The sequence below is a fragment of the Muntiacus reevesi genome, chromosome 4, assembly GCF_963930625.1.
Source record: "Muntiacus reevesi chromosome 4, mMunRee1.1, whole genome shotgun sequence".
In the NCBI taxonomy this organism is placed as follows: Eukaryota; Metazoa; Chordata; class Mammalia; order Artiodactyla; family Cervidae; genus Muntiacus; species Muntiacus reevesi.
In genome coordinates this window covers 102,003,803-102,026,720 of record NC_089252.1, presented here as the reverse complement: position 1 = coordinate 102,026,720, position 22,918 = coordinate 102,003,803, and the positions used below count along the sequence as shown (strand labels likewise).

Below are 22,918 nucleotides of genomic sequence, written 5' to 3'. Positions count from 1 at the left end.
GTAGTAACCTGTCCCTCAAAAAACTGTGGGAATAAATATTTACTTAATTTTAGGATAGTTAACATTTTTTCCCTAAATTTTGTTTATTATTATAGGTTAATTGATCCACAGACACAAGTTACAAGGCTCACGGTGAGTTCTGCATGTTTAAAGCTTTAAGGCTCTTTGTACATATACACAATTTCCATCTGATAATCCTGATTCTGTATATTTGGATATGGAAGCATAAATTATGATTGATTATTTTAGATGGTTATAATTGACTTTATGACCATGTCACCAAAAAATGTTGTAACATTCCATGTAGCTGAAAGAATCAGTGCAGTCTGGTGTGATATTTAGTATTTATATTTATCCATCAGTTAGGGAGCATACAGCATACACTAGAGAAGGTAGCTCAGATAGTAAAGCGTCTGCCTACAATGCGGGAGACCCAGGTTTGATCCGTGGATCAGGAAGATCCCTTGGTTAGGAAGATCCCCTGGAGAAGGAACTGGCAACCCACTCTAGTATCCTCGCCTGGAAAATCCCAGACAGAGGAGACAGAGGAGCCTAGTGGGCTACAGTCCATGGGGTCACAAAGAGTTGGACACGACTGAGTGACTAACAAAGAAACTAACAAATTAGTCTGTTGGATTGGCAAAACAGATAGCATTGCATGCAGAACTGGTAAGAATCTAAGATACTTAATTTTCCAAGAATATTAACTCAACTAATATAAGATCTTTCATATTAACAAGTAAATAAAAATGATTTTGCTATACAAATTAGGGAATTAAAAGGCCAACATGAAAAAAAAAAAAAAAAGGCCAACATGGTTGAGTTTATTTTATAATTATCTATTTTGAAATGGCTGCAGGTGTGTGCTTCTGTTTAATCATTTAATAACAGAAACCATATTTGTTACTGAATTTGACTTTGTAAAATGTGTTAATGACTAGTAAACTCAGTATTCAACAACCTTTTAATGTCCCTGGCAATCCAAACCAAATGTGAGATTGTTTGTTCTTGGATTACCATTCCGTTAAGAGAAATGATTGACTCTAATGTTCTGTTTATGCTGTTTAATAACTAAGTACATAAGTTTGTCATATATAGAAGCGCTGTTATAATGGTCTGAAGAAATCTCATGTTTGCTTCTGATGTTTTCCGTGCAGTTTCCATTACCCAGTGTAGTTCTGTATGCTACACACCAGGAAAATAAGAGGCTTTTTGGATTTGTTCTTCGGACATCAGGAGGGAGAAGTGAAAGTAACTTGTCATCAGTCTGTTATATATTTGAATCAAACAACGAGGGTGAAAAGGTACATGGCTTTTCAAGATGTGTTTCTATTGTGAAATATGTGTCAAAGTTCTTACTAAGATTTTTGGATAAAACTCCCAAACTTTGTCTAGTCCAACTGAGTTGCTTCACCAAAGCCTATTGTTTTGAAGAGAGCTGAGCTGATGGGTTAGGCTATCTGACTCCACAGACCTGTGTCTCCCTGGCCATTGAGAGCTGGTGCAATCTTCTGGCTTCATTAACTTGTCTTGGAAATGCAAAATATTCCCATGATCAGTCATTTCCAAATGTCTCCAGTTTAGAATAGCAGCTTAGAGTAGCTTAGAATAGCTGCTTGCTTTTCTTCTTTGCAGCTTTACCATGTTAGTGATGAATCTGAGATAACAAGAAATGAGGGACTTGAAAGATGTGAGAGCCAGTGGTAGGAGCCCACAGACTGAAGAAAATACACAGAGGCTTGGTTTTGGAGCTGGAACATTCTTAAATCAAATTTCGTTTGAAAAAGTGTATTATAATGACTTATGAAACTAGTTACATCAGCCATTTGGAGACTTGAAATTATCACTTTGATGTATGAACTGTCTGAGTTTTTCTTACTTTTTCCCTCTTTAGATTTGTGATTCTGTTGGATTGGCAAAACAGATAGCATTGCATGCAGAACTGGTAAGAATCTAAGATACTTAATTTTCCAAGAATATTAACTCAACTAATATAAGATCTTTCATATTAACAAGTAAATAAAAATGATTTTGCTATACAAAGTTAACAATAGATGCTATTGCTGATATATATAGCATTTAGAATTTGGATAAATGGCTAACATTAGGATGTAAATTTTTGGTGTGCTTTCTCATGTAAATGCAAATAATAATTTGAAAAGGTTACAAAGGTAATATTAATTGAAAAGTTAGTTATTTCATATTTAATTCATTAGTTGTATTCATCTATTCTTCAGGATCGCAGGGCATCAGAAAAACAAAAAGAAATAGAGAGAGTAAAAGAGAAGCAACAGAAAGAACTCAGTAAACAAAAACAAATTGAGAAGGTATGCAGTCCTAATATCTAGATCTTCTCTGACCAGATACAATGTTTACAAAGAGTTTCCTAAATTCAGCACTGTGACTTTCATATTGGAATTTTCAAGTGAAGGTTCCATTTCCATTCGCTTAGCTGCGTCATAAACCGATGATTCACAGCATAGCAGCAAAGGATGACATCTGTCTTCTTGGCTTCACTGCTCAGCTTGTGGGATCTTAGTTCCCCCACCATGAATGGACCCGGGCCCTCAGCTGTGAGAGCACAGAGTCCCAACCACTGGACCACCAGGGAATTCCTGACATCAGTCTTGTGATACAATATTTACATTATAGTTGTATTGACACGTAGTGTGACTTCTTGTTCAGTCGCTAAGTCATGTCCCACTCTCTGCAACCTCACAGACTGCAGCACTCCTGGCTTCCCTGTCCTTCACTATCTCCAGGAGTTTGCTCAAACTCATGTCCATTAAGTCAGTGATGCCATCCAACCACCTCATCCTCTGTTGCCCTCTTCTAGTGTGACTTGCTATCTAGCAAGCAAACTAATATTCCAGTGAAGGTTGGAAGGTTGTCTCCTCAAAATAGGTCTTTTGAGAGGAGATATGTATGGCTTTCATCAATGGCAGTTAAGTATGTATGTCTGTATATACTTTCTCTAGTTTATAGTGAGAGATAATAATGGCCTGAATGTAAGTTGTTAACCGTAAAAATGCAGATGATGAAATGTTGACTTTGATAGGATTTCTAGAATGGTGTCAAAATATACTTCGGTGTTAACATTGGTTTGTGTAGTCGTTGTTTTCAGTAAATTGCCAGAATTATGCATACATATTTATGACAAAAGTATGGAAGTTGCTCTCAAGTATGTATTTAACCGCTTAGTTTTCCATTTGACTGCATAAAAATTAACTCAGTTTCTTTTCTGTCTTTTCCAATAGGACTTAGAAGAGCAAAGTCGGCTGATAGCTGCTTCCAGTAGACCAAACCCAGCCAGCAGCGAGGGGCAGTGTGTTGTCCTTAGCAGTAGCCAGTCAGAAGAGAGTGATTTGGGAGAAGAAGGAAAGAAGAGAGAGTCAGAAGCATAGCCTTATCCTGGCTTTTTGGTTGATGTTTCCCCCCCTTGGAATTTGTTGACAATTTCTGTGGTAAAATGGCGCAAGGTAGCAACAATGTTGAACTATCCAGGAGGAGACTAAGATTTGTACTTGCTTGTTTAACTTCACTTTTTAAACTAATATCGACCTTGATAACTTAGGTTTGCTTTGATTCTTTTTTTTTCCCTTAGAAATAATATACTATGCAGTAACTTTAAATTCCACGTGTCTGAAAGAAACCTGTTCATACCCCTGAAGGAGATGGCTGAGGAATTACAGTTGCTCAAGCCTTTTCTTCCTTCCAATTGTGAACTTATTACCTGGCATTGTAATTGGCTGTGACCATAAGAAATCATTTATTCTTCAGCTTCAGATATTCATGGATATGCTCCCTCTCTTTCATTAGGAACATTTTGCTGGCAGTGAGGAAGCTTTTGACTGAATAGGTTTAAAATCCTTATATAGAGATTTTTCAAGTTTGCCAATATTTTAACAATGTTAAATGTGCAATAGAACTTTTACAAAATAGAGGTTTTAGACTTAAAAGTTTCAAATTGTGGCAGGTGGTACTGTAGAATTCAGGGCATTTTCTTGGATTGCTCGCATTTCTCTGATGCCAGTGGGAAAGAAGCTTAAGTGTCTTCATTTCAAGATTGCTACAGCCCTTGGCATTTATTATCACATTCTTAGTTCTCAGGTTGGGACTTGAATTATTGCTGCAGAGCAGTAATGGTTAAAATAAGATTTTGGAATTTACTAAAAGGGAATTTTTGTTGTTGTTGTTCAAATAAGTTTTAGATTAGGATTTAACATGTAAAGATTGTTACAGGATAAATACATTGTATTTTCTGCATTGTGTGAAAGAATTTTTATTGAAAATCAAGGGACATTTAGAAAGAAGTTCTATAGCAATTATGTTTCCTGCTTAAAGTAAAAATTCCTAGAATTTAGTTTAAAACTGTAATCTTTTAAATTTCAGACTGATACCCACAGTATTTTCATAATTCCATGTTTTTATAAAATACTGATCACCACTTTATATCCATGTAGGCAAATAATATGTGAGCAGAGAATAATTTGCACTAATTATTGTAAATACTTATCCTCTTTAAATGAGTATAGTAAAAGGTCTAATTCCATGAAAGACTGAAAAACAATTGAGTGCTTGGTTGAGGAGAGTCAACCCAGGAAGGATTTTAACCTGGTGCCAAGGTTAAAATGACACTTCTCTACTGCCTAATTCTATGACAGAACTTGATTTTTTTTTTTAAACTTGGATTTTTAACATTGCTGATAGAAATTATGTTCCTGTGTTTCACATGTAAAAATACATATCGCCACATTAAATATATTGAATAAAATATTTTACATAGTCATATATTTAAAATTTTCAAGAGATTAGCCACTAATTTTACAAGGAAAAAACCTTTTGTTATTTGACATATAGTTTTTTCTTCTTAGTTCTGATTTAGAAATGGCATATAGTTCTCAGCTGTTTCACAATGTATATACACTGTTTTCTGTAGGAATGGAATAGGTAATTATATATAGGATTGTGGTGTTTTTTTAGCCATGTACCAAATGGGAATAATGATTACTTAATAATCATTATTTTGAAGCCTTACGTTACCAAAACATATAGTAAAAAAGTAGAAATTTATGGAATACTTTTTCAAAAGAGTTTATTTTGTCCTTGCTAAAGGGAATGCTTTCACAGTAGTTTGTGCATCATTCCTTTTTGTAGAAACTGAAATTTCTTCTGTGGTCAGCATTTAGTTAGCCATGGCACATCCTGCTTTTAAGATCTTTTTGAGGATTAGTAAGCTTTCCGTCTCAGTAAGTCTTTTGTTTACACTATAAGGTTGCCACCTCACTTAGTTCAGGTGTAACTTGTCAGCCACCATGCAAGGGAGGTGGTCAGCATTAGGAGACAGTGTTAGCCAGGCTGGTGCTTTGCATGGTAGCAAAGCGCTACCCTTGGTGAGCGCTCTCGGTCAAAATGTAGATGAAAGGTAACGGTACTGAGACTTAGGGATGCTGGACAAATTTGTGGCTTCTCTTAAGTCATATCTTGTTAGGAATTTCCACAATAACACACTGGTGCCCGTAGCTCAGACCAGAGCGCATTCCAATGCCAAACAGAAGTCATGTGTGGGCTTAACAATGTTAGATGATTCAACTTCTGTTTCGTTACTATAGAACCATGTGAACTATTCCATTACAGCAGATACTTAACCATCAACTTTAATAAATTCTGTGTTTTGTTTAAAGAAGGCTCCCCATGGATTTTTGCATAACATTCAAGCTGATCTTTGTTTCCCTTTGAAATCTCTTCAAGCTTTTGGATGCTCTGGTGGTAACGGCATTAGATTTTGGGGTATCTTTCTCAGATTCAAACTTGCATTTAAAGGTTTTTAGACATTAATGAAACTGATTCTTTAAAAGGAAAGGAATTAAAAAATAAAAAAGGAAAGAATTAAGTCTACCTAATTCTGCTAGGCACTCATGCTCCCTGTGTCAACAGTACTTTTATAACTATGGTAATAAAGTCAATAGATAGCAAACTAATTATTCCTTCCCCCTTGTAAAATTGAGAAAACTTGCTAACAAGGAACTGAAACTGTTACCTTGAACATAGTCCCCAGTCTAGTTTTTGCCATGACTATAATGATTACCTTGTGTTTAATTTCAAAAGAATTCTCAGATTCCACAGTATAGAGGTGGTAAATTTATGTTACTTTTATGCTTGAAAAAAGGATATTAGGGTGTTCATACCATTCTATGTCACATGTCATCATGTGTGGTAAAGGCATCTGAGTTCATTTTGAGTTATATATAGGAATTGCGAGTATTTGAGTTGAATCCTCTTATACATGCTGACAGACTAAGAGCCTATGTTTTGCAAAATCTGTCACCCAAATTAATAAAATAAAAATACTAACATTGACTTTGATAACAGTCTCCAAGCATTCAAACTGTACTTTAAATATTCAAACACACTGATTGTAGCAAGCAAGTCTTTGACTTTATTTTTAGCAAGTTTGGCTTACTCTTCTTTCATGAGATTTTTTTTTCTTCCATAGTAATTAATAATACATAAAAAATTGAAACTGGAACTATATTATACTTTTTAACTAATCTCTTGTGGCTGTACTCATATGTAATTTACTTAGGTTAATATGAGAACCAGGGAGTAAGTTATAACTAATGTGCAAAACCGCTTTGTATATTTGGTGATTTTGTAATGTAAGTGAATTGGTTAATTCTTATTTCACTGATACTATTAATCATGTATATGCAATTAAAAATTATGCTACATTTCTCTTTAGAATTAAATTTGAAGAACCAGACTTTATGTAATGGTGGTATACATGTGGAGTGGAGAACTTATTTTTTCATTATGTCAAAATAAGTATTCCTGATAAGGCTTCAGGAAATATGCTGTTAGGAGATTTTTAATGTATAATAAAGTCCATGATTTTTTATAGTCTTTTTTTGTATGAAATATCTGGTATATACTCTGAATTTTATTGCTCCAAGTAATTTCAAATGATGCTTATAAAACAAATGGACTTTTTCTTAATCTTTTATGATACTATTACACATCTATCTCTATTGCAATCCCATAACAACTAAAATGGGGGAAAAAATGTCACTCATAGGGAAATAGTACTAATTCATATCCAGTGACTTTTTTCCTTTTAGAAAAATTCAGGGACTTTTCAGTAATTACCCTAGACATGTTACAGTGTATACTTGCTCTGCTTGGTCCTATTCAAAGGAATTCCTGTAGTTTAAAGGACCAGGTTATTGTGTACGTCAGCTTATGTGGGCTGGGCCTGTAGTTGTAATACTAATGAATATTCATCCGCTGTTCTCTCTGTGGTTCCCTATAACATTTACCAAGTTCTGTTCCACTGGCAGTTTCTGTTTTGTTTTGAATTTTATGACATGTATACATTCGTAGGAGGTCCAGGGAATAGATGAAATTAACTTTAGAATTATATAATTTATCTAGGTGCATGTATATCCTAAATATATTTGTATATGAACATACATATAATCTAGCACTCATTTATAAACAGACACCACACTATGATTAAAAAAATAAAAACTATTCATGCCAGCTAGTTTTGCAAAGTTTCTATGTGAAAACTGTATTATAAAAGTAATTTTAAGTCTGTACTTACTGAAATAGTCTATATAGCCATGAATCCCTACATCAGAAAGAAATCATATAGCTTCAGTTTCCTTAAGAAGGACTATATTATGCCAAAAAAAAAAAATGTATGCTAAGACTGAACATAAACATCAAGCTGTAACTGACTGGGCCTGTGGCCATAATCCTGCCCTCTGTTCTCTGTGTTGATGTGGCATATCATGGTACACAGGTGTGGCTGAATGAATGTCTTCTCAGTTTCTTTCCTCACTTCCACATCCAGAAACCTGTATTTAAATGCAACATAGAATATATAGAAACAAAATTGTAAACTAATATCTATAACTGCTTCTATCAGTGAGCCTATCAGACTCCTGTCTGTCTACTGGACTGAACTCAGTGTAGAAATCATAAACCATCATCCCTTTGAAAACAGTTTTTATTCCAGTGATCACATGAACCAATAAATGGTAACCGTTAGCCAGGGTTTTGTGGAAAGAAGGAACACATGTATCCCGTTAATGATGAAACTGCAACTGAAGGTTCTCTTTCAGCTGAATTACCTCAGGACTGCACTCTACACATAAACAGACACTAAGCTATTCTTGGGACTTCTGTAGAGGAACAGCTAATTTCTAGGACCATGTACTTGGGTCAGCACTTTATTCATTGTCGTAACTAAGGCGTTTTATACATGTATTTCTCTATAAAAAGTATTACTATTGAGAATTATCTTGAATTATCAGAGGTAGCATTTATTATTTTGGGCATATAAAAATATGAATTCATACATTTAATGTAAGATCAATTTAGCATTAGGACTGATAATCTCAGTTAACTGAAATTTTTACTTTGGGTTTTATTTTTATAAAACTGCCTTTCGTAAGGCTAGCCATCTATTGAGAGGCTGTGTTCAGAGTGACTCTGAAGAACCTAGACTGCATTGAGATTTTAGTCGCCAGGTAAAGTGAGAAATACAAGTCAAACTTTAAGAAAGATGTCTGCAGATCTGTACCTTTTCATCCAGAATAGTTTGATTACCAGGTTCCTGTGAAAATTCCTTGTTCATAAAGGTCATACTCTTTGTAAAGGACATACGCCTTTAGACGGTTGGGTAATGGAAGAAATGACATGAAGACGGGGCAGCGCAGATGTAAACGTCCCATACACTTCCGGATCTTGAGGCGGCACAAATGTTTAAGAGAGCGAGGGTTTGCTAAAATGCAAAACAGGCATGTTATCCAAAAGGAGTAAGAATTGATTGATTTTTCCATGATCTTAGCAAATGTATTTTATACTTAAACCATCAAGATTTTCCTTTGTTGTGACTAAATTGGGAAGTAGCTTTTCAGTCTCATTGCAAATCTTGTAGCTATGGTTTCAGACCACGTCATGGTAGAATCCAAAGACTGGCATCAATTGTAGGTCTGGTCTGTGAGACCTAAAGCTCCTACATCTACATGTATTAACCCCCTGTCCTGCCCCTCAGGGTCAGGCTAAAAACTAAATATTCTGTGGGGAAATTAGATAAAAGAAATTCTTCTTAGTTTGACTTAGGTGCTGCTGTGAAACAATTTTGTTTGAAGGGTCATTTACTATCCTTTAGAGTCTTAGATCTTAGCATTGTCTCATCCCTGTTTTTAGTGCCATTTCATAGTTGTTGTTTTTTTATTTATTTATTTGCTTGCATTGAGTCTTCTTTGCGACTATCAGGATCTTCATTTTGTTGTAGCACAGTAGTGTAGCATATCGGCATGTGGGATCTTTGTTCCCTGATCAGGGATTGAACTCATGTCCCCTGCAATGACAAGCTGATTCTTAACCACTGGACCATCAGGGAAGCCCCATTTCATAGTTCTTAATTCCTGTGTCTAAGGTGTTCCATAGGATCAAGAGAAAATTATTATCTACCTTTATAATAAATAATTATGTAACAGATTTCATCTATTGAGAAATGGTTAATAAGTACACATTAAGTATATATAATAACATTTTTTTTTCTCTTCCCAACCCTACAATAACATTTTTTAGGTAGAAATAGTCTTTTTCTTGGTTTCTTTAGCTCAAGCTTTTAACTGAAGAGAACAATGTTCTGCAAAACAAGAGTTCAATTAGTATTTTTTGGTAAGAATGTTCAAGAAAGATACTTACTCAAGATAAAATGGATTTCTGACCAGAGCCCCTGTTTTTGGAGCACAGCTTTCAACTTTGAACAGATCCTAACTTGGTCAACATAATCAAGCATCACTCGAACAACCTTCCCAGAGAGATGCTGCAGCCATGACAAAGTTATTACTTCACAGAACTGAGGAAGAAAATCAGAACCATGAAAGTAAATGAAAAACTTACATATCTGTTTTAACATAGTCATCAAAAGAACACTAAACTCAAAGTCAGGAACCAAAGGTTTCAGGTTCTTCATTTACAAACGAAGGTGTTGAACAAGAAAATATCTCTTGACTCCTAACATTGGGAAAATGCATACATGCATGCTGTCATTTCAGTTGTGTCCAGCTCTTTGCAACCCTATGCACTATAGCCCTCCAGGCTTCTCTGTTCCTGGGATTCTCCAGGCAAGAATACTGGATTGGGTTGCCATTTCCTCTTCCAGGGGATCATTAGGAAAAATATTTACTACTAACTCTCCTGAACTTTGTAAGATACAATGAGGATTTAAAAGAGACTGTTAGACAATATTTATTATCCCCTTTGTTTGCCCACACTGCTGTCTGGAATAAAGATTACCTTTCCAGCTTCACCTGCATCTAGATGTGGCCACCTGACTATGTCCTAGCCAGTGGGATGTCAGTGGAAGTGTGAGCAACTCCCAGAATATACTGTTAGAGAAGAGCGAAGTGTGCAGTCTTCCCTGCCAGCCATCCTGCTCACTGCAGTATGGGTGTGAGTTTCTCCTGTGAGTCATAGAACTGTCCAGGTAGAATGCTATTTAAATGTGCCTTTATTTCATGAAAGGGGAATAAGCCATCCTATTAGAGCCACCTTTATGTGGGGTTTTCTATCATTCATAACATAGTCCCACCCTGATATTTGAAGCATAAGATAGTTTTTACCTTTAGGTGATTTACATGTCCTTAGACAAGATGCCCATGTAAGAATGCAAAAAATACTATAAGAAAAGTCAGGAAGCCATACAAGATGACATATTACCTAAATTAACCAAGTTGTTCACTCATTATAACCTAAAAATAACATACAATATTAAAATATTTGCTTTTTACTTTTCAGAATTGATTCAAAGTTTTTTTCCATTTTATTTATATATTCAGATTTTAACAATATGAATTCAAGTATTTATAGTACATCTACTCTGAGCATAGATCTATAAGCTGATGAAAGTGGTGAACAAAAGCTTATATTCATGTATTTGTAGGGAAGAGAGATAATCAGTAAAATATTAAAGAATTTCAGAAACTGGTAAAAGTTTATAAAAGCATTAAAGACAATGATTAGGAAGCAGAACTACCTTAAATAAGATGGGTAGGGAAGGGCCACTCTGAAGAGGCAGCACTTGAGATAACCTTGTGCAGATGTTGCTCCATTTGTGAAATTCCCTGAGTACAGTTAAATCACTTTTTCCTCTAAACTGTTTCTGTACTTTTTTCATCTTTCTGTCATCAGGTTTATCATGTATTTATCATATTAAAATCTTTCCAACCAGAGCTTCTGGGAAGAATGGAATTTTATCTGTTGCTGTAGTTCGGGGCCACCAATAGTGACGACACAGGGTGACTTCTGCTGTGGTGTGTACTCACCATAGTATCTTTGATGACTGTAGATGTCCAACCTTCAAAGGCGTAGAAAGGATGACCTTTGTCTCCGTGAGGACAATCGAAGCATCGCTCGGTGTCATACCCATAATTCAGCAGCATCCTCAGCATGACTTCGTCTTTCAGTGTATATTGCAGCGCCGATGGGAAATGTAGAGGATTGACTCTGCAGAAGTAATTAACGTTGGCCCCGTGCCGTAGCAGCAGACTTACCAGCTCATAGTTGCCCATCCTGAGGGCTATCTGGAGGCAGTTAACTGGGTCCTGATTAGGCATAGCTCCGGCACTCAGAAGCAGCTTAACTGAAGAGAGGTCACCATTTGATACAGCGAAATACAGAGCCGACTTCCTGTGGTCATCGTAGTGTTTGCGGATTCTCTGATCGAGCATGAAATTCACATCAAATCCCTCCTGGATGAGAAGTTCCAGGCATTTGGGGTGTGCTCCTGCTGCTGCACAGTGAACTGGACTGATGCCACTCCTCTTGATGGCAGCAAAATCAGTAACTGGAACCAAAATCTTCAGAGCTCTGAGAAAGAATTTCAAAGTGCATTAAAATTTTTTTTGTTAAGATGCAGCATTGACCTGTTTGTAATTGCTTTATACTAGCACTGGGTGGTATTAGTATCAGGTAATATTTAGACTCCCCAACCAAAAAAAGGCATAGTTCCTGCATACAAAATCTCAGATACCAGGTAAAGTTACAGGTCTAAATAAAAAACTCAGAATTATCCCAGTCAGTGAGACCCAAGGCTCCCTGCATTGCCAAATTACCTGATAATAAGATAGTTTTATGTCTCTTCAGTGGCTACAGAGGATATCTGAATTTACCAATTCCTAGCTGGTCCAGAGTTTCTTAATTTAAAAGGGGGTGTTGAAGTTGGAGAATCAGAGATGAAGAATATCAAGTTCCCAGAAACCACCCCCCAATCCCATAGCTATTACTATTTCTGTTTGCAATAGGGTGGTTGAACTTACAACAAGTGACCTCTGTCAGCTGCTACATGAATGGGCAGGTGACCTGAATTCTTAGGGACGTTGGCATCAGCTCCATACTCTAGCAAGAGAGTCACAGAGTCTGGATTTCCTCCGCTAGCAGCTTCAAGTAAGATGGAAGAAGCGTCAGAGGCCTGACCAAGAGCATTAGCTCCTAGGAGGAGAAAAAGTGATGTTATGCAGAGAGTCTTTTCACTGTATTGCTTAAGTATTCTTAAGTATAAATACATGTGTTGGCTTTCAGAGTAATTTTATAAGCAACAGTTTCTAACTTAAGAATCCCAGGAGAAATAATTTTATAGGTTTTATTTTCAGACCTGCATACAAAAGCTTGCTTACCTCATAACACACATATAAGATGGCACTAACCGTCCTGTTAACTATGTCACCATGAATCTAATGAAGATCTTGTGGTGGAAAGGGTATTTGTTCTGTTTTAACTTGTTGCTAGGAGACTGCATACTAAGAGACACTAGCTGTTCTTAGTTGAAGTTGGAGACTGCTGATAATTAAAAGTGCCCTGTGAATGGTATGGGTAATAAGGGTATAGACGCAGGCTGTCTTCTTGAAGATCTCAGGGCTGGGGCTGTGAGTGGGGCTGGGGTTGTAAGTGGGACTAGGAAGTGAAGGAAGGAGAGAGGAATTTTGGGTCAGTTTTGGGGAATTTTGGGTCAGAGAGGGGAATTTTGGGTCAGCCCTCTGAGTAAAATGGGCTTTCAACAAAGAGTAGCATTCGCATGGACAAAAGAAAAGGAGGGCACTCTGGTCCCCTTCACAGCTCATGTAAAAAAAGCCATGGTGACTTTAATTTAGTGTGGGCTCCATAATCATCAGAATATAAAATGGCTGCCCCAGAACCCCAGCTCTAGAATGCTTTAAGAAGTGTCTAATAAGCCCCCATGTAGTGGGTACTCACTACGTGCTAGTTCCTTTATGTATATAGTAATTTCTAAACTTCACAACAACTCTAGGAAATAGATGCTAATGTCTTCATTTTAAAGATGAAGATACTGAGCTTCACTGAGATTAAATTACTTCACCAGAGATGCACATCTAGTCAGCAAGGTAGTCAGGATTCATGCCAGGCGGCCAGACCCAGGGCCTATTTCTCTGATGATGCTATGTTACCAGTCTAGCAATGCAGGCTGGTAAACTAATGTGATTTGGAATGAGACAGTTGTGGGGTCAAAGCCTGGCTCTGTTATTTAGTAGCCATGTGCAAATGACTGTACAGGATCTTACCTAAGGGAGATGCCACTCACTGAGGTCAACCCATACTGGTTTTTTTTAAGGTTAAGGATTTAAAATCTGTTGCTTCTCTTGTTTCTTTATATTTTAATCAATGATCTACACTAAAGGTTGCTCTTTTTGTGCAGATGAAGGATCCAGTGTTTACTTTGTTTTTCTAGCTAATGACCTGAGCCATCTCTGACAGCACTCATAACATTTTACTTGAAATGTTTTATGGCCACTGGTTGGGAACTAGCCTGTCCTTATATGGTAGGAATGATTTAGGTAAGTCTAAAAAGCAGAAAGTTGTTCTGTGCAGTCTAGAAAATTGGAAACCAGGACCATTTCTTGTTAGAGAAAGAAATAAGACTTCTGGACACAAATGGGGAGGAGAATAAGAAGATAATTATAATATTGGGACTTCATGAAATCTTGGGAAAGATTTGCTTCTTTGAACAAAAGCTTTAGATAATACACTGCTTCTTCTCACAGTGTCATCAATGGGGTGTCTCCTCAAAGACAGTAAATGCCAAAGTTCTCTGAGCCAGGGTTTCTGCGAGTTAAACCAGGATCTAAGATGTCCATAGCTACAGTACTGGTGGCAGGAAAGGATGTGTTGAAGGGAAGTCCTGCAACTGGTACCATCGCTGAGCCTCACTTTCCTCAAGGGTAAAATGAGGATAATGCCTGCCTCACAGGGTTTGCAGAAGATTGTCTGAGGTAAAATAAGCAGCTTAATACCTGGTGCTGAGAAAGTAGTCAACATATGTAAGTTGCCTTCTTTCCCCTTCTCTCTTATAGCAGAAAGTGAAGAGGAACTAGAAAACCTCTTGATGAAAGTGAAAGAGGAGAGTGAAAAAGTTGGCTTACAGCTCAACATTCAGAAAACTAAGATCATGGCATCTGGTCCCATCACCTCATGGGAAATAGATGGGGAGACAGTGGAAACAGTGTCAGACTTTATTTTTTGGGGCTCCAAAATCACTGCAGATGGTGATTGCAGCCATGAAATGAAAAGACGCTTACTCCTTGGAAGGAAAGTTATGACCAACCTAGATAGCATATTAAAAAGCAGAGACATTACTTTGCCAACAAAGGTCCATCTGGTCAAGGTTATGGTTTTTCCAGTGGTCATGTATGGATGTGAGAGTTGGACTGTGAGGAAAGCTGGGTGCTGAAGAATTGATGCTTTTGAACTGTGGTGTTGGAGAAGACTCTTGAGAGTCCCTTGGACTGCAAGGAGATCCAACCAATCCATCCTAAAGGAGATCAGTTCTGGGTGTTCATTGGAAGGACTTATGCTGAAGCTGAAACTCCAATACTTTGGCCACCTCATGTGAAGAGTTGACTTATTGGCAAAGACTCTGATGCTGGGAGGGATTGGGGGCAAGAGGAGAAGGGGACGACAGAGGATGAGATGGCTGGATGGCATCACCAACTTGATGGACATGGGTTTGAGTAAACTCCGGGAGTTTGTGATGGACAGGGAGGCCTGGCGTGCTGCGATTCATGGGGTCGCAAAGAGTCAGACACGACTGAGCGACTGAACTGAACTGAGAGAGGAGAAATGGGACTCACAAAGAAGAAATCAGGAAGAATTTCCTAATAATTCATTTGGTAACAGATTGGACTGCCTCATCACTTAGCTCAAGCAGAGAAAACATGTAGAGGTAGCTTAAGCAGAGAACACATATAGAGGATTTTGTGAAGTCTTTCATTCTATGAATCTAAAAAAGAGTAGTAACACACAAAAATTAAACAGAAAGCAACCATCCTCTTAACGTGGTCAGGGAACATTAAGTAAAAGAGTAATCTGCAGCCTAGTAATTTCAGGGAATTTACTTCGAGCAAGTAAGAAGTATTCAATCCCTATGGTAGTTTTTTTTTCAGTAGCTAACGTATTAACATGTACTTCCATGAAATATTAAATTAAGCTTAAATGAAATGTTAACTTCTGTTCCTTTGAAGCTCTCAGTGAAGAGGCGAACACTTGGGTCATGTTACCCTGTAGTAAAAGTATGCTGACGGTATAGGAAAACCTTGCCTTTCTGCAGTAAGAGTTGCATGATTTCAGTATGTCCGCTTTGGGCAGCAAGAGCGAGAGGAGTGAATCCGTAGGAGCTCTGTGGGTCGGGGTGTGCCCCGGAAGCCAGCAGGAGTGCCACTATGTCCCGTCTGCCCAGCTTGGCTGCTTCGTGGAGCGCTGTCCTCTTGTTGGCACACAACAGGTTGACGTTGGCTCCATGGTTGATCAGCAAGGAGGCCATATCATAGGAGTCCTGTACAACCGCTGGGAAAGTGGAGGTGAGGGAGGTGTCATGTTCAACAGGAAACTCAGGCCAGAGTATCTGATCAGCCAGTTTCCCTCAGGCTTCTTAAGGAGCTCTTCCTACCTGCCCCCCACCTGCCAACAACTTGTGCTTAGGAAAAAAATGAGGCACATATCAAGTAATATTAATAATGTTTTACATCAATAGGGCTACTTGCTTTTAAGTCATGACCAATTATTCATTGTCTATTGGCTACTTATGGGCTGAACAACAAGGTTTTCACGCATCATCTTTATGTTCTCAAGAAAATAGGAACTTAAGTATCCAGTACAGCCCCAGGAATGTTTGTAGCTGCTTTACTTAAAGAAAAACAAAAAAAGTTATAATTAGGAAATCATTTTTAACCTCACACTTTGTAAACCAAATTCTCTAACTGGTATTTCTGCATTTGTGCTGTTAATTCACATTTGGATGATAATCTTTAGTCCTTTAAGATTCTAGAACTTAATTTATCCATCTTCCTATCCATTCACTAATTGTTGGCACCAACTTTGTCTGAGGAATCTTGCTAGGTGTCAGACAATGAATCAGGATGAATTCTGCTCACCGCTGTTTATAATGTGCCATATAAAGAGCTATAATTGCTCTAAGACTAGAAATATGGAGACCCCAAGGGTATTGGGTCTTTTTTAATTCATGGAGTTGGCACTTTCTGCTCTTTCATTCTAGAAACACATGTCCTTTGTTTTAGGAAATAACTTTCTTGACTTGTTTCATTGATGACATACTGCCTCCATCTTGTGTGTTCTCTTTCTACTATTTCTATTATTCACATGTTACCCTTCTTCAGTTGTCATCCTAGTTCTCTTATTTTTCTTTCCTATTTTTCATTTCTTTTCTTCTTTTCAGTTATGTAAGGTAAAGCTTATATAACTTTATCTCATAGCATTTTAAAAAATTTCTACCATATTTTTAATTTTCAAGAGTGTTTTTTGTTCTTTTTTTTAGTAGTGTCCTGATATTTTAATAATTTTCATTGATTTTTCTGAGAAAATTAATGATAACTTTCCCTTACATTTTATTTTCCCTACATAATCTGTTTCTTCCAAGTTGTTTATCTTTGCTTGTTGGAGAATTTTCTCAGATAGTCCTTGGATATCTGCTCATGATTAAGAATTGGAAACTAAAAATCTGGTTGGAAATTCTAAACACTGAGTCAGCTGAAGGTTGATATGCCTGGGCCATTTGTTGGGCAACTTCCAGTTGCACTATCTTTAGTTCTTTCTCCTTAAGCTGATTGGAGAAGCCTTCTCTTGGAGGGTGAAGTTCTAGCTGTCAGCTTTCTAGAATTTGGTGGAGGAGAGCTGGGAGATCTCTGTTGTGTTTAATTCCTCCAGTGTTTTGAATCCAGTATTCCTGCCCTTGCCTAATCGTCTCCAGTCCTGAGAACCTTTGCTCACACTATTCAGAGAATAAACCTCCAAAATTTTGCCGGGGTGGGGGAAGAATCTGACCCAGCAGGGTAGATTGGGAGAAGTAATCTAGATACCTGAGTACTGGTTTCTTCATAGTTTTCAAACAATTTTTCTATTTTAGCTGCTTGTTCTTCATCCCTGTGTTGCAGGAGGTAACTATAGCCAACAGTTTCCAGGCCTTCTGATACAACTGCACTGGTTTGTGGCTTTCCCCGCTCCAATTTAAGATTTAGCTTTCTTGTCACTTATTACTCATTGATCTAACTGCTCTTCTGGTTTTTAAAAATTATGTTACTGTTGTCTCCTCTTCCAGTCTTCCCATTCTTCTATATCTTAACCCTTTAAAACATTAAATGAACTGTACTTCTCCTGAAGACTCAGGAGGCAGCAAAATTAGTCATTCATATTTAATCTGCCGACTTTACCCAAACACTGGCTGCTTCTTCCTACTCTGCTCCTCTTCTATATTTCTCATACCAAGATTAACTTGTTCAGCTGGGGTATCAGGCTAAACAACCAGCTCATAATTGGGCAGACACTTTGCCTCACCTCGCAAGTCAGTTTATACAAAGCTTCTTGGGAAACAGATACCACATGTGGTCAGTTGGGACTAGTGACAGTGCTGCAACTATGCACCAAAAAACTGCCTGTGAAGCCCCTGGGTCGAGAGGAGACACAGGGCCACAGACTGTTCTCCAGAGCCAAGGTGTTAATTTACCTGTAAGAAGAGGTGAATTGCCTTCGACATTCTTGGTATTTGGATTGCAGCCATTGAGAAGGAGAAAACTGACGTTTTCTAAGAGGCAACTGCTGACAGCCAAAAACAGTGGCGTTTCACCATTGTGGGTGGTTTGCTCCCACACACTGAGTTTTGAGGCTGAAATAAATCCATTAGACCCCACAGATTAAAACATGAAAATAAACTTTAAACTTATTTCTCAGAAGCTTCAAGAAGAGTTGTAAAGGGAGTTTACCTTTCAGGGTGATTTCCAAAATGTTCTTATTTAATTGTACTGCAGCCTTATGGAGAGGAAGCCAGCCTATCTCATCTGCTTCATCAAAAGCTGAATGGTACTTGGTCAACTGTGACAACACATCTTCCTTACCTATTAGTATGTCAAATGAGGACATATTCACATTTAGCACACGTACAAGGCAGCCCATACTGCTTCTGAATTCCATCATCAAGGTTAGTGCATGAGAAAAGGAAATTTTGGCACCACCTTTTATGAAAGACAAATGTAAATCACATAGGGCAAATAAGGGCTTCCCTGGGGGCTCAGACAATAAAGAATTTGCCTGCAATGCAGGAAATCTGGGTTCGATCCCTGGGTACAGAATATCCCCTGAAGAAGGAAATGTCAACCCACCCCATTATTCTTGCCTGGGGAATTCCATGGACAGAGGAGCCTGGCAGTCTATAGTCCATGGGGTCACAAAAGGTTGGACATGACTAGGCGACTAACACACATGCAGGGAAATAAGCGGTAAGGTCTTTAATCCAGCATTCCATACCACCTGGGCCTGTGAATACCTGTCATCTTATTACATATAGAAAACAGTCCTGTTCACTGAGGAGCCCAGGAGCTCTTTGCTAAGTTGTGGCTGAGGCAGTTTCTCTCAGGAAAGGCCATGTCAGACTCCTGACAATCAGCTGTGGACTCCATAGTGTTCAGCATTTGGGAGATCCTGTTTCTAGGCTGCCTGAACTCAGAGGGAAAATGCTGCTAGTTGTCACCATCACATCTTACCACGAGTTGAAGGGGATAGAATAAGAAGAGTACTTAACTGTCTCTATTGTTTCAACTATCTTCTTATAGTAAGCACTCAAAAAGCTGCAGGGGAAAAAAATATACATGAAATTCCAAAACTGAGGGAAAAAGTTAAGGATATAAAGCAAAAGGAAAGGGTAAAGGCAATAGTAGTTAGCCAGGAGTGAACTTATAATGAGGCCATAACTGAGGCATAATAAAATACTTCAAAACATAGTATAAACCTTTATGTGCTCCAGAGAAACTCCTCTCTCATATGTCTTCCCATCAGTTTCTTTAGGGCAACAACTGTGAGAACCCAGATCACAGCTGGCCCTCAATTGATACTTTCTGAACTGAATCAAACCTGTCTAGGACTGAAATGTCATATTATCACATTAAAATTTAAATGGCCACTCTATAGTGTCACTGATTTTAGCAAAAATTATTTTTTAAAAAAAGTAAATATTTATGGTGTAAGATTTTTAAAAAATATTCATGGTCAGAATCTGTGCTCAAAAAACACTATTAGCAGTTTTTTTTTAAGTATTATTTTTATTAAAATATTTAAAGTTTTAAAGAACAATTTATGGATCTTACATTATTTTTTAAATCTAGTAAATAATGATTGTCACCTTTACATTTTTCTTTGATTATTCAATGAACCTAGCTTGAAGAAAATAAATTCCCTTAGACAATCTGTCCTGATTACAATCTGGTCAATCAAATTCTCTTAAACATTTAAAACTGTACTTATTGATTTAGCATTGTATTAGTTTTCTATAACAGCTGTGTGAAATTACCACACACTGAGTGGCTTAAAATAAGACAAATTTGTTATGTTCTGCAGTTCAGAGGTACAGAATGGGTCTTACTGGACCAAGATCAATGTGTTGATAGTGTTGTGTTCCTTCTGAAGGCTCTACGGAAGAATCCACTTCTTTGCCTTTTCCAGCTTCTAGAGGCCACCCACATTTCTTAGTTCACTGACCCCTTCTTCCATCATCAAAGCTAACAATATTGGGCCATGTCCTTCTACCCAGCCATCTCTCAGGATCTCTTTCTTCTGCCTCTCTCTTCCACTTTTAAAGACCCTTATGATTACATTGGGCCTGTCTGGATAACCTAAAATAATCTCCCTATCCTAAAGTCAACTGATCAGCAATCTTAACTCCATCTGCAATCTTAATTCTCCATTGCCATGTACGGTTACATAGTCATAAATTCTGGGGATTAGGACTGGACATCTTTCTGTTGGGGGCAGGAGGAGCGCTTTATTCCTCCTGTCTCAAGTATATGCTTGTTTCCTAATTCCTTCAAGTACCTGATCCAATCAGCAAACCTTGCTAAGTATCATACAATTCTTTCAAATCTAATAACTGAAATTTATAACTATAGCCAATTTTAATTTCTTTGAAACATTTCAATACTCTTAATTAAAATCTCTTTTACCTTTCAATGTAAAATCATGACTTCAAAGCTAATCACAAGGTTAATACAACAGGTAATCCAATGAAATCTAATTTCCTTATAAAACTTTTAACTATTTAAAGATTATTTTAAAGATTGTTTCTAAATTTAACACAAAAGTGTAGGAATAGTGTGATAAAGAACAAAGACTCTGAAGCCACGCTGTCTGGCTCTTTACTTACTAGCTCTGTGACTTTGGGTTAAGTGCTTAACTTCTCTATACCTAAGGTTCCTCACCTCTAAGTGGGGATAATAATAGTACCTACCACATCCAGAGGTAATGAGAATTAAAATTTAAATGAGTTAATATTTATGAAATGCTTAAAAGTGTGGCACACAATCACTCCAAGTGAGTGTTACTTTAAAAATTAAAAAAAAAAAACCCAACTGTAGGTTTGATAAACTTCAACATCTCTACATTTAATTTTAAAATCTCTTGGAGTTAAAACGCATTTATCCCATTTTACCTCCAGCAGGCAAATAGAGGTCACCATCCCAAGCAAGCGGTTTATCAGCCCTGATAACTACTCAGGGGCTTGAAGCTGCTGACCAGCCAGAAGCATTTGACTAGGTGTGCTTGGCTGCAGAGCCAAGGGCAATATTCAGGGCAATTCTCTAGTTGTTGCCATCACATCTCACCACAAGTTGAAAGGGATAGAATAAGAAGAGGGGTCTATGGAGTCCTTTTCTAGTGCTGTCATGCCAGAACTCTGAATTTGCACACTTCCTAAAGGGTAGTCTCTTCTGGGCTTAAGTTTACACAATTATTCCTTCTTATTTGAATAAATACTTAACCCTATCCCACCCACCCCACTAAGATTGACAACAACTTTCTGTGTCTTGGTGGATTTATACTTTTCCTTGGCTCCCCAAAGACAAGATGCATTAGGGTTTTCTAGCCCTTCAAATTCTCATCTGTTTCTCCTTTTTGATTTCCAGTATGCCTTTCCTCACCCATATTTGTAACTAACCTCCTTCAACTGTTTTCTTTACTGCCTAATTAAATTCTGAATTATTTTCTAATTTCTGTTGTCTGGTCAGACATTGTCTCATAGATACTATTTAAATGATGTCTCCTTGGATTCTAACTCTCTCTTCTGTTTTTGTCATAACACTAGCATCGTGCTTATGACAAGTCTCAATTGTTGAGTACCTATGATGCATTGCCAAAGAGATACCGTTACCTCTCATCCTCAGGTGACTGCTGTGCAGTTCCTGGCTTGTGACTATCCTGTAAACTCTGTTGAATGATGAACTGGGTGTCAAAGTCATCATCGATGTCTTCATCACTCGTGTAATTATCCATGTGGAATGCAGACAGATTTACCTAAAGTCAAAATGAATTAAAAATATTTTTCCAGTTGTGGAAACAGATTATCAACTGATAAAAATTATAAATGAAATTCAAAAAACTAAATCATAGGATTGATAAAAGAAAAAATGCAAAATTTAGAACACAAAATATTCATTTACAAATTTTTCAAAAACTCCAAAGAGTTTTCTGACCTGCCACAGATTCAACATAAATCAGAAATTTTCTGAGTAACCGTCTACTTAATAGCTTACTCATGAAAAACAAGTTTTCACATAAAACTTAAGTTAATGTCATTGTAACTATGAAAATGTTCATACTGATCTATTTTAAACTTAGCTTATGAGTTTTTCTGTTATTGTAGCATTCACTCAAAAGAATATCTTTCCTACATGCAGTGAGTATTATGCTAAAAATATTTTAGTAAATATTAAAAATAAACATGTTATAGGAATAAATGTGCTCTCATAACATTTGACTGGAATAGTGGGGGGAAAGCCCCAGTATTTTTTATTAGGCAATATCTCAATGGCTTTAAAAGAACACTTCAGGTTTAACACAGAATAGGTTTGATCACACACCAAAGACGTTTTACCTTTTGTTATATCCTCTAGGACAGCACTGAAGTTTTCACTGTTAAGGATTAGCACGTCAGAATTTTCATTTATATTTAGGATCTCCACTCCCCAGCAGTGACTATTCCATTAATAGCTTTACTATAAATACTTGATCATAAGACAGTCTGGCACATTCCCCTTGTTTTTTACATGTGGTTTGGCTCTGTTTGGAAACATGGTCTCTTTTTTTCACTGCTGTATTCATGAAATTTAAAAGATGAAACATTTCATTCCTGGAATAAAATGCTTTTGCAGGAGGTTGACCATGTGAGGTGAACTCTTCCTCTGAGGACTCATGCACATAGCCATGGCAAACTAGAATCAATTTTTCATGTAAGAGAGGCCAAACATTTTGCTCTGACTGAATTATCAAAAATGACTGTCCCTATGGTCCTGATTCACTGGGAAGCTGCACCTACATTTTCTTTGGATTATAG

At 37.3% G+C, this 22,918-nt stretch overlaps 2 protein-coding genes across 5 annotated transcripts in view; one reads left to right on the top strand and one right to left on the bottom strand.

The window, feature by feature from the left end:
• Window positions 1-6,903, top strand: part of APPL1 (adaptor protein, phosphotyrosine interacting with PH domain and leucine zipper 1) — a 32,754-nt gene extending 25,851 nt beyond the window's left edge. Inside the window, exons 18-22 of one of the 2 annotated variants that reach the window (XM_065933441.1) lie at window positions 96-132; window positions 1,158-1,304; window positions 1,895-1,945; window positions 2,238-2,327; window positions 3,258-6,903. In XM_065933441.1, the coding sequence (XP_065789513.1) occupies window positions 96-132; window positions 1,158-1,304; window positions 1,895-1,945; window positions 2,238-2,327; window positions 3,258-3,404 (472 nt within the window). In that variant the 3' untranslated portion in view covers window positions 3,405-6,903. The remainder of the gene's footprint in view (window positions 1-95; window positions 133-1,157; window positions 1,305-1,894; window positions 1,946-2,237; window positions 2,328-3,257) is intronic. The other variant, XM_065933442.1, reaches the window with a different exon arrangement.
• On the bottom strand, window positions 1,298-22,676 carry ASB14 (ankyrin repeat and SOCS box containing 14). Of its 3 annotated transcripts, none has more exons than XM_065933443.1 (11): window positions 22,460-22,676; window positions 21,737-21,879; window positions 19,122-19,166; window positions 18,306-18,439; window positions 18,050-18,208; window positions 15,631-15,876; window positions 12,339-12,510; window positions 11,346-11,889; window positions 9,724-9,877; window positions 8,588-8,788; window positions 1,298-3,335 (listed from the first exon to the last, which is right to left on the bottom strand). In XM_065933443.1, exons 2-10 carry the CDS (start codon window positions 21,856-21,858, stop codon window positions 8,610-8,612), a joined length of 1,755 nt encoding a protein of 584 aa, XP_065789515.1. In that variant the 5' UTR covers window positions 21,859-21,879; window positions 22,460-22,676; the 3' UTR covers window positions 1,298-3,335; window positions 8,588-8,609. The 3 variants fall into 3 exon arrangements, with proteins under 3 accessions (XP_065789515.1, XP_065789517.1, XP_065789516.1); XM_065933444.1 differs by lacking the exon at window positions 1,298-3,335 and adding an exon at window positions 6,919-7,859; XM_065933445.1 differs by lacking the exon at window positions 19,122-19,166 and having other exon boundaries at window positions 18,306-18,437; window positions 22,460-22,675.
• Window positions 22,677-22,918: the final 242 nt, after the last annotated feature.